We start from the raw sequence: 12,669 nt of genomic DNA on the forward strand, positions 1-12,669 counted from the left end.
CTTCCTTGTGGCAGATGTCCTCCCTTCCTTGTGGCCGTCCTAACTCTTATTTTATACATTGGTCAGTATTTCATTCCACCAATCGCTACTTAAACCCAATGTCCGACTTCCTGACTTAACTGGTGAATGCTTTTCTTTTGTGGTTTAACGCAAGTAACGACCAGTTCCTCGTTACTCCTCATTTAAGATTAATTGATTCTCTTGTGAAAGTGGGGGGAGGGGGGGGGCGGTTAGTGTTGGTTGGGTTTATGACAAGAGTCTTATTAACCTTTTGAGTACGAATCCAACCTCACAACCCCTTGAGTACAATAACATAACCTCTTTAGTAAAATAAATTAACCAATTCATTAGAATATCTTGAGATGTGATGGCTTAATCCCTTGTGTGTAATGGGTTAATCCCTTTAGTATTATGAATTAGCCCCTTAAGTAAGATGTCTTGAACCCTTGGAACGATGACTAAACCACTTGAGTAGAAAAATTTAAATCCCATCAATACGACGTCTTAATCCTTTTTAATGCGATGGTCTTATTCCTTGAGTAAGATGACATTGTACTCAAGGGGGCTTAAGAACTCGTACTCAAGGTATAATTAGTACTGAATCAATACACGTACGTCGTGTTGATGGCTCCAAGTTCGTTCCCTTGCCGTTACTGCACACGCCGTAACACTCCGTCACACACAATCACACCCCTTCACATTCTCACTCAGAGACCAAGGTCATTTTTCTTCTGCAAGGAAAGACTTTTACTGGACCGGGTATTCGAGTATTTTGCTAACTTATTTATCTTCTCGTCTGCCTGATTAGGGGAGACAATAATCCGGTAAACCATATGTTGTGTTTATGAAAAGGAGCTGTTTGTGTTTGTCCTTCCCTCATGGCCAGGTGTACATACTTAACACCTGTCTCTCTTTCTACCATAGGTCCCGTGACGCCGGCGGTGGCGGTGGCGGGGAAGACGGCGGTACTGCCCTGCAACATCACCACCAAAACCGACGACTCCGTCCATCTGGTCCTGTGGTACCGCGACCACGTGCCTACACCCATCTACAGGTGAGGCATCTTCCCCCATTGACCTTGTCTGCACGAGCTAATTATGCTTACAAATTTGAGTATTTATCCCTATTCTCTTTACCTGTCCTCATTACATGTCCTCATTTTCTGTCCTCATTACCTGCCCTCATTTTCTGTCCTCATTACCTGCCCTTCGCCTCACCAGTCATTATAAGGTGCGCCACATCTTTCTTGTAATTCCTTAATGATCCCGTGTTCTTAGGAAGGTGCACCACAGCCCTCCTTGCCTAACCATAACGAGATCCACTTAAGAAGCTGCAGCCTCGACCACTAACAAGCTTCTAGTCCTGTTACGGTAATCTCTCTCTCTCTCTCTCTCTCTCTCTCTCTCTCTCTCTCTCTATATATATATATATATATATCTATATATATATATATATATATATATATATATATATATATATATATATATATATATATATATATATATATATATATATATATATATATATATATATATATATATATATATATATATATATATATATATATATATATATATATATATAACATCGATTCAATAATCATCATTATTATCTATTCCTACATAGATATAGAGACCAAACTCAAAAACAGTCATTATCATCACCAAACACCGTCCCCCTTCCCTCCCTCTCTCCCTAAACATTACAAGGATATATACTAACATCGTATTATCGTACACATATAACCACCCTCGTCTCTCACCCTGCTGAAGGTGAGGTGAGGGCCACCAGGTCATACGGTTACCTTTGGTGTGAAGGATAACGAGTTAGTGAGGGAAGAGACACGTGTATATTGACCATAGTAGTTAATGAGACAACACCCATGACACCAGGAATAGGAAAGACCCACTGTACTCCAGGACCACAAAAGACCCATTGTACCAAAACTAGGAAAGATCCGTTGTACCAGGAATAGAAAAGACCCATTCTACAGTCCACGCTACTTATAAGCAACATCGACTGGCGGCCTCGAAATTCCTAACAGGCAACTTCGCTGGGTGCATCCCTCCCCCACTCCACTTCCAGAAAATAACCAAGCGAAAAGAAACCAGAGAAATTTCTAACTTCAAGAAAAAGACCACTCTGAGTCGACGATCGTAGCTTACAGCCAGATCCTAAAAGACGCTCTGAAAGAAACTCAAGCAGACTCATAAAAACTTAACAATGTAAGCGAGACATGGAAGTCCTGCAATCAGAGATACGAACCATCGATGATTCAATAAAGCAGTCAGTGATAGAGTCACTGGGCGCCATGAGGGACGCAGTGGTGGAGAGCATCAGGAGCGTCTCCTCTCCACAGCTGGACGAGTCCAAGGCCACCACTATATACTTGTTTTACCTGCATGCCCATCACTTGAACATGGCTCATCTAGGTTCATTCTCGATACACCGCAACGGGACACTAATCAGGAACAACATTGCACCTGTCGAAGTAAGCGACGGCATCCCATCCCAAAAAAATCATGAAGGCAGTAACCCACTCAATGACTTCACGACGATTTCAAGCATGACTTCCCTGACTTAGGTCAAGGACAACATAACCGTAGCCCTGACGTGGCCAGTCAGTCCCCCTGGGGTCACAGCTCCAGCGACACCGTAAATCTCCGTGACCCCAAGACATGTACTCCCAGCGACGACAGTGACCATCGGACTGCAACCACAGTCAATGGTTGCGACCAGGTGATGGCGACTTACTTCACACAGGAACAAGACCCTGAAGCTGCAGCGTCAGTAGAGGACTTCGTCACGCAGGCCCAGGACCTGAACACCTTCCTGTACACGGGTGACGAGAAGTTCGAGGGCCCGTCATTGGCTGACAAGCGGATGTTCGAAGGTTCTGCTAAGAAGTCCCGTCCTCCCAGAAATGGCAGAAGCCGAGCAAACTCTTCAAGCGACGCCCCAAGCTACAGTCTCCGAAATGGCAGTCGTTAGCAGGATGAAAATTGTCCAACATAATGTCCTACACTGGTCCCTTAATAGACGTAACGAACTGTTAAACAGTACTGGCATAAAGGACGAAAGTAAGCTGAAAATTTTTGGCTACACTGTATACCAGAGGAACATAACGGGTGAGCTGAACGATGGTGTCGCTGTGGCCGTCAGGTCACGGCTGAGTCACAGAGTGTTGCCAGACTTCGAGGATTCAGTTCTAGGAGTGCAGGTGGAGACCACCAGAGGACCTGTTATCATATGCACGATGTACCTACCTCCCAGTCGACCTTATTTACCCGAACAATACCTCGACCAGCTGCTACGCCACAGAAAACCAACATACATTATAGGGGACTTAAATGCGCGCCACGCCATACTTGGACACGGTAATGAGGACAACGTCGGTGCGGCTCTGTATGACAACATAAGCAGGGGAAAACTGCAACACCTTGGGCCAGATTTCCCGACATTGATCTGACGTGCCAGTGCCACAACACCCGACATAATCCTCTCAAACAACGAGGCCGTCCTGAACAGGCACGTTACCGCAGGACCCATCAGTACCAGCGACCAAATGCCAGTCGTCGTGACGCTCTCATCCAATCCAATAAGAACCCCGCTAACATCAGGTGAAACCTCAAACGGGCAGACTGGGACTCCTTCAAGGTGTCTCTCAGTTTCAAACAAGAGAGGGACCTGGAAGAGGCCAGCCCCAATGACATCGACGACACGGTCGAACAATGGTACACTGATGTGAAGACGGAGATGGACAACAACATCTCGACCACCACCCAGAGGACCATTCCCCATCCTCACACCAGTCACCAGCTGAGGCAGCTCAGTGTCCAGTACGATTACGTGAGACAGCTAGCCAGTATCCGCGGGTGGACGCAAGAGCTGAGAGACCGGTACTGAGAGCTACAGACGGACATCCAGCACGAGAGCAAACGTCTGCACAACAAAAGTGGGCCGCCTTGCTGTGGGAGGCAGCCAACAATTACCGCGATTCTGCTGCCTTCTGGAAGGCGATCAAGCGACTGATGGGTTCCACCTCTAGCACGGTCCTTTACCTGCTCGACCAAAACAACGTGAAAATATTCGAAGAGGAAAACCAAGAACATTTACATCGGCGATAGTTACGGAAGATCTTTACCATTAGTGAACAGGAGAACGAGGGCTTCGACAGGGCATCTGAGGAGGACATTTTAGGTCAGTTGCAGGACCATCAGCACCTGCTCCAACCGCTCCCACGGACTGACTTCACTCGACTGGTGGACGAAAGATACCTGACGGAGCGCATAGTTCCTGCAGATGTATCATCATTCATAAACGGATTTAAAAACAAGTCACCCGTGCAAAACCATATTTCAAGAAGATCCTGACCCAACTCTTCGACAATATGATAAGAGAGGTTTGCTCATATATGCAATGCTTGCCTCACCTCCGGATACTTCCCTAATATGTTCAAAATCGCCTTTATCCGCCTCATACTAAAAGCAGGGAAGCCTCCAAACAAATTCGAAAACTTTCGACCGATATCGCCCAGGCCTACGAGCAGATCAACACCATGACTGGCCACCTGCAGTGCAACGTAGCACTGAGGGACGTCAGAAAGGCGTTTGACAAGCTTTGGCACGCGGGACTGCAGTATACGATGATACAACTGGGGCTACATAAAGACCTGACGTGCCTACTGTGCATCATTAGGGATGGCAGAACCAAAATCAAGATGCATGAACATTGTGGGGAGGACTTCTCACTCTTGAGCGGCGTGCTGCATGGCTCTTGTCTCTCACCAACCCTTTACACGCTCTACACGGCTGACCTGCCACCCCCAATCGTCGGCAGTGAGTACGCCATGTATGCCGACGATGTAACACAGATCGTCACCTGCCCAGGAAGGTCCACGGCAAAGATGGTGCGACTCACTGCTCGGGCAATGGAGGATATCTCGGAGTATGTAAATAAACGTTTTAAACTGGCGACTGAGAAGATACAAGTCCACCTGTATAAGGCGCTGGTGAAGCCTGTGTTGGAGTACCAACACGTACCACTCGTCGCACTCGGGAAGACCAGACTACAACAACTACACAGCTTCCAAAACAAGTGTCTGAGGTCAGTCAGTGGCCAAGCGCCACCCTACCAGGAGACAGTGGAAACCATCCACCTGAGAAATAAAACAGAGGCCCACAACGTCAGGTTCCGTCGCCTTGGGAAGAAGGTTTGGGACAAGCTCCTGGACGACCCTCACAGACCAGACCACCTACGCGGCGAAGACATCAACGGAGGGCGACCCCACGCCTGGTGGCCCCGGAGTCTGCCCGCACTACAACAACCCACCCGCGACCCACCAATGTTCGCCACAACGATCCACCTTAGATTAAACCTCAGATGATATAAGATTGCAATTTAACAAGTCAAAACTAGTGTGTTCATAACGTAATACAGTAATAAGATTCAATAAGCATGTAATTGTAAAATCAAACTAGTCATTGCCAACCAAAGTAACCATTGTGCAACCTCATCCAAAATCCTAGGTTAGCTTAGTTAGTCAACAAACTCTGTAATATGAAAAACAAGGGGTGTCGTCCCCCTCTGTTTGACTCATTAAATTCCCCCACGACTATGTGTCGCGACTTCTCTATTCCTCATGTCTGGCTGTGCCTTAAGCCCCAGTCTTTCCCCACTTTAACCTAAAAACAAAAAAAAACAAAAAAAAAAACAGGCAAATTAATCGGTGGTCAGCCAAGGTGTAAAGTGAACGCTTACCCCCGACCACGTTTGCATGAATAAATATATTTTAAAAATATATTATCTTTGTTTCTAAAACCTACCCATGGATTTTTTCTGGTTACGGACATGATAGACTATATAACATGATGTTGGGGCTTCGAAACATGCCATTGCTCATTTGCACAGGATATTCCACCAATGGGCGTTGCCCAGAGAGGTTGACAGACGCCCGTCGTGCCTCGAGGCTCGCCCTTGCTCTACAGTATGTCGATAAGGAGGAGGAATTTTGCGCAAGAGTTGTGTTCACTTCGGGATATCACTTTGAAAAGAAAACACCCTAAGTAATGTAATCGAATAGTACAGGGTGTCTCAAAAGTCCCCTTACTCAAAGTTTGGCGATTTATAGTGGCTTAATGGCTAACGATAGCCATCCATGGTTTCACGCGGCACATGCTGGCAACATCGCAGAAGATTGCTGAATTATGTACCGGTCACGTGACTTCGCGCCTAAGCGGGTAGTAACTTAATAAGTGTGAGTCAGTCGACAATGAGTCTTAAGCGGGCACAGACGGTCGCTCTGTTGGTGGCGTTCTTTGAGTGCAAATCTTATCAACGGTGTGTTGAAATCTTTAGAAGGAGATTCCCCGATAGCCCGACACCATGTAAGGCGACTGTTTATGAACTGGTGAAACGTTTTCGTGACACAGGAAGTGTGAAAGACAGACCAAGAACCGGATGGCGGTCAGTAGTGACACCAGAGTGTGTTGCAATCTCCCCGTTAGTCATTGCGGCGTTGTCTCACACTAATACGGAAAATAATACATCGCGTCTGTGACGAGTTACCGACTGGATACGAAATATATCAAGGGCGGACGGACGGACGGACAGCATCACTGCTATACAGTATAGCTTCCAACTTTTGGTCCGGGAAGAATACTGAGAGAAATAAATTTAACGCCGGTCAACAAGGACCGGCGCTCCCGAAACAGTGAAACGAATGACTTTCTACCTTTATAAAACTTGGAGAAAAGGTATGATACAAGCTTAGGAAAACGTGACATCCCCAAAAATTACTTCGAAAATACTTTGATGTTCATGAAACACGAGGAGGTGGTCTAATGCTCCCGATGTGTAAGGACGTTCCTGAGCCACGAGTGTGAGAACGCTCCCACACATCTAAACCGGGAGGAGAGACCCAACTCGCTGAGAACATTGGTCTCTGATGTTGAGCTGTGACAGCGTCAACACTGAAAACTCCAAGATCAAATTAATGGTTCTCTGCCCAAAACAACCTTAATCCTTACTGCCTCTGAGGCATTACGGTCCTGAACATTACGGTTGTAGCCCATTAATATTGGGATCCATTGGAATTATTACTTACTGGGATTGGGACCTGTTATTACTACTCTGTAATCACCAATCTCAATGGTACTTTAGGATGTTACCAATTAGGGCTGAGACCTTTTTGACGAATCAACAGCTGATAGAGAGGACATGATGTGTCCAAAACACGAAGCCAATTAGCTAATAACCTGAAAAGGAGGATAATGAGATCATGACGGCATGATGAGGGTCATTTTATCTTAGTGTAGCAAGAATTATCCAGGAGAGATACGGACGCCTCTAAAACATATGAGTGTGTTCACTGTACCCACTTGAATGGAAAAGGTGAGACTCTGACAGGAAGAAGGTGGGAGGGGGAGGACTCCGATACCTTCATAGACGACGTGAAGGAAAGGGAGGGGAAAACTTTCATACAGACAGCGACGGGATCACAGGCGACCACAAAGACGGTGTAAGGATAAGGAGTGGGTCCGACGTCCACGTTAACAAGTGGGGGCATCACGTTGACTCAGTGATAAAGGAGGGTGGACACCGCCGTCCTCAAAGATGGAGGGGAAAAGCGTAACTTTCCTTTAAAACTGTTCTGAGATGCAAAGGACTCCAGACTTAGCTGATGACTAAAACGATAATCAATGAATATGATAACTTGGACTTACCTGAGATATGGTGTGTTAGTGTCCCACGAAGAGCTGTTTTAACTCCCACTTACCTGTAAAAAGAAAAGGAGAACTCCAGTTGAGATTACCTCCCGTATATCACACACACGCACACACACCTATATAATTATTCACACTTAACTTACAGGGACAATTAAGGCAAAACCAATGAGTTTACGCATTATTTTATGGCAAATGGATGACTAAGAGAACTTGTTCGATATGTCAAAAACACACAAGTATTATTAGTAGTAGTTACCTTGTGCTGGTGGTCGCTGAAGCTCTGGTGCCGTGCAGAGTCACCTCCTGGCACCGTCTTGACACTTTTATGACACTTCATGGCACTTGAAGACACTCTGTTGTACTGCATGACACACTTTGCACCTTGCGATAGTTCAAGACACTTTGCAACACTTTACGGCATTAGTGAAACTTTACGACACTTATCGTGGCTTTAAAGCATTAATGGCACTTTATTGACACTTTACGACATTTTGAGAGACTTCACAGCACCTTACGACACTTTTAGACACTGTATGACAGTATTGTATGTTGCTTAGATACTTTATAACTATTCGAGACTTCATGACACTTTATGACACTATGAAACTATATGGCTTTTAACAGCACTTTATTACACTGACACTTTAGGAGACTTCATGACACTTTAGGAAACTGATACGTAAGGACATTTTGACACTTAAGAACACTTCATGACACTTACAGTACAAACATTTTACTACACTGACAAACACTTGACTATACAGTACTTTGTAGTCCTCGTCAATTTCAATCTCTTCGCCGGCTATTTGTTTGTCTTATAAGCCTTCGTGTACTGCCTTACCGGCACTAAGGCAGAGACTGTACCGGGTATGCCTTGTCTTGTTGGAGGCCTCTGCTGACATTCTCATAAATCCGAAACAGTGAAACTCGTCAGATTCAAGACTTGAGCGAACCAGCCAAACCTCTTCCCAGCGCTATACCGGACTGAGTTTGGTCGTGTGTTACTCATTCGTTTCTCCCTACATGTAACTTTAGAGATCTTTGTCTTTATCTGTTCTAATTATAAAGTATAAGGCAATGTATTACACAAGATTATAAGCCAATATTTTAGTTACCATAATGGCTCGTTTTTGGGTGATTGAGTCTAATGTATCGAAAAACTGCTCCTGAACCCTCAAAACATTTACGTCATCGATGTCTCAAAGTGGTGTCAGTCAACTGGTGACAAGAATTATCTTATTTTTTTATATTGTTTATCCCGTTTTATTTGTTTATTGAAACACAAAACAAACGGGAAACAAATGGAAATAAGATAAAACTGTATTAAACATGACAAATAATGATACAAAACATTATAAATTATTTTCTTATTCCGAAAGTCAACGCTTTCGAAGACGTGTGTGTTGTCTCAGGACGAACAGCCCAGACCACGACTAAACCAAAGCTACCAACAGACTCCACACATCTGTCTGGTATATTGTGTGGTTTAATATTTTAGACAGACTACAGACAAACCAAAGAAAGGCAATCACCTTAAATTTAATTCATGAAAGGTGTTCAAAGACAAGAAGGATGTCAACATATGTTTCGGCATTAAACCGTCCCTGAATCTCTGTGACACTCCCGACGCTGGTTCGTATTTCTTCATAGATATTGCACCGGTCATATCTGTGTAAAATAATGTAGACCTTATCACTTTGTTATATTCTTCACTTTCTTGTCAAATTATAATTTGTTATTTACTAGAAAATATGCGGGATTTTATAAACTAATTTGATATACATTATACTAAAACTAACCATGTTACAGGTTGCCAACATAACTTTATGGATATGCTACTTGTGTTGTTTCGGCTCCACACATGGATACGTCCATGGTTGTTGGACGAATTTTTTTTCCCTTCGTTGAACACTACTCTTGCCCAAAATTCCTCCTCCTTATCAACTTGCTGTCGAGCAAACTTGAGCCTCGAGCCACGGTGGGCGTCTGTCAACCTCTCTGGTCAACACTCATTGTGGAATATCCTGTGCAAATGAGCAGTGGCCTATTTCGAAATTCCAACATCATGGTATATAGTCTTTAGCAAAGCAAAGCCTTCGAGACTTTAGCAAAGCCTTCGACAGAGTCCCCCACGAAAGACTAATACGAAAAGTGGAGGTTCATGGCATTGGAGGAGATATTCTAAAATGGATTAGGGTGTGGTTACAGGACAGGAAACAGCGAGTAAGCATTAACGGCACTAAATTGGATTGGGGTAGCGTCACTAGTGGTGTACCCCAAGGCTCAGAACTTGGACCATTATTATTTATTATATACATAAACGACATAGATATAGGCGTCGACAGCAACATATGTAAATTTGCTGATGACACTAAAATAGGGCTTGTAATTAAATCTGAAGAGGACTCCGCAAATCCACAGAAAGATCTAAAAAAAATTCGAATTGTCTGAAAAATGGCGGATGAAATTTGATGTAGACAAATGTAAAGTACTTAGTCTAGGAGATGTAAACAGAGAAACCAGATATCAGATGAACAACGCTATTATAGAGAAATCCGTCTGTGAGAAAGATTTAGGAGTAATGATAAGTGGGAATCTTAAACCAAGTAAATTATGTGTATTTGCTCGAAACAAGGCTAACAACGTACTTGATTTCATATAAAGGAGTGTTAGTTACAAGACTAGTGAGGTTATCCTAAAACTACTGTATATCTTTCGCTTGTGAGACCTCACTGGAATTACGCAGTTCTGTTCTGGTCACCGTACTACAGAATGGATATAGAATCCCAAGAAAGAATTCAGAGGAGAATGACAAGACTAATCCCGGGCATTAGAAACCTTGAGTATAGAGACAGGTTAAAGCATCTTAATTTGCATTCCCTAGATAGACGTAGAGTGAGGGGAGTCAGGGCTAAACAAAGAGGACATTATAAAGATTCTCAAATTATCCAACCAGGAGCGAACTCGTAACAATGGTTTTAAATTAGAAAAATTTAGATTTAGGCGCGAGATAGGTAAACATTGGTTTGGAAATAGAGTAGTGGATGAATGGAACAAGTTACCAAACATCATCATTAACTCGAATACGCTGGATAGCTTTAAACATAGGTTGGATGGATATAGAGCGATGGGGGTGGGGTATAAACAGGACTGCCTAGTATGGGCCAATAGGCCCGCTGCAGTTTCCTCCATCCTTATGGTCTTAAGTCTATCATGTTTGTAACCAAATCAAATGCTTGGATCGATTTTATATGCAGAAAGATAATAAATTTTAAACATTGATTTATCCATGCTAAAGTGTTCGGGGTAAGGGTTAACTTTACACCTTGGCTGATCACCGATTAATTGCCTGATTTGTGTGTTTCTGGAGGTGGGTGGGGGAGGGATGCGCCCAGCGAAGTTGCCGGTTAGGAATTTCGAGGCTGCCAGTCTGTGTGGCGTGGACTGTACCACGTGGACTGTACCAGTACTAGGAAAACCCATTGTACCAGGACTGGGAAAGGCCCATTGTACCAGAACCAGGAAAGACTTATTGTACCAGGACTAGGAAATACCTATTGTACATGACTAGGAAAGACCCACCGTGCATATAATCCTCTTTTGTTATCCCATGTCCTCTTTAAAACTCCTGTTTGCCGATGTTGTTTATCATGACTTGTGAGCTGTAGCTGACAAAGTAATGAACCCTTGACTATATTAAACCTCATGGCTTCTGGCATTGAGGGAACAAAAAAACTAATAAGCAATGAACTGATAGCAATAATTAGATGTAACTGGCAACTCCCCACAGCCTCGGCTCTATATAAAGGTGGTCACTCGTTCGTCATGCCAGGGACTATCAACCATCAGGAGGAGTGACGTGCAATGTGTGGATCGGTGTGAAAATAGTGTTATATTGAGTTATGTTATTGTTGTTGCTGTTCTTAAAGAGAGTAAGTGTATGTTTTGGCGAACATAAAGTGTAGTGATGTCGTCTCTCTCTCTCTCTCTCTCTCTCCTTCCGCTGTTTAATAAATTCCTGGCTTGTGTGTAACTGGTCCTTCAGGAGGTGGGTGAGGGAAGGAGAGGAGAGGGGAAGGGAGAAGGAGGGGAAGTAATAGTGGGACGGGGGAAGGAGAGGGAAGGGAGATAATAATAAGAAGATGGATGGAGGGATAGAGAGGGAGAGGAGAGGACTGTGGGAATAGGAGGGAAAGGTAAGAATACAAGATAGAGACAGAAGGGCAGATGGCAGTGGCAGAGCGAGGTGGAAAGAGAGGGAAAACTGAGGGGTAGAGAAAGAAGAGAGAGAAAGAGTGGATAGAGGGGGAAGAAGAGTGAGAGCAGAGGAAAGAGAGGTGAGAAGAAGTCATAGGGAGAGAGAAAGCGAATTGTGGGAAGAGGTGAGGTCAGACTATGTAATGAGGAGGAGGAGGAGGTATGGGATAGATGGGAGAGGAGAAGTAGTATGGTAAGGGGGGGGGGGAGAGTTTGAAGAGGACCACCACCTACCTTTTCATTCGTATTGTTGGTACAGCCGTGTAGAGCCCCATGGGACGAGGCCTCTGACTTCCCCTCTAACGCCGCAGTGTAGGTCATGTAGGGGCTCTCTACCCCCCCTCCCACCACCATATACTACCACCACCTACTGAGTGGGGCTGTGTAACCAGTGGGGTTCCCCAGAGGTCAGTACTGGGCCCACTCTTGTTCATAATCTACATAAACGATCTAGATACTGGGATCAGCAGTGACATAAGCAAGTTTGCGGATGACACCAAAATAGGGCGGCAGATTAATTCAGGGCAGGATGCAAATGCACTTCAGGAGGATTTACATAAACTGCAGGAGTGGTCAGAAAAATGGCAAATGAAATTCAACACCAGCAAGTGCAGCGGACTGAATATTGGAATAACAAATACTGTCAATGTATACAGCCTTAACAACATTAACCTAGAGAAGTCGA

General features: G+C 44.3%; 1 protein-coding gene across 4 annotated transcripts in view; it reads left to right on the forward strand.

The window, feature by feature from the left end:
- Positions 1–924: 924 nt before the first annotated feature.
- The window catches only part of LOC121870597 (nephrin-like), a gene marked incomplete at its 5' end in the record, with an annotated part of 76,365 nt that continues 64,620 nt past the window's right edge, over positions 925–12,669 (forward strand). For all 4 annotated transcript variants that reach the window (XR_006089732.1, XM_042372426.1, XM_042372427.1 and 1 more), the window contains 1 exon segment: positions 925–1,054. Coding sequence is in view for 3 of the 4 variants with exons in the window: in XM_042372426.1 (XP_042228360.1) it covers positions 925–1,054 (130 nt within the window).

Source organism: Homarus americanus, unplaced genomic scaffold, assembly GCF_018991925.1.
Source record: "Homarus americanus isolate GMGI-L3 unplaced genomic scaffold, GMGI_Hamer_2.0 scaffold56333, whole genome shotgun sequence".
In the NCBI taxonomy this organism is placed as follows: Eukaryota; Metazoa; Arthropoda; class Malacostraca; order Decapoda; family Nephropidae; genus Homarus; species Homarus americanus.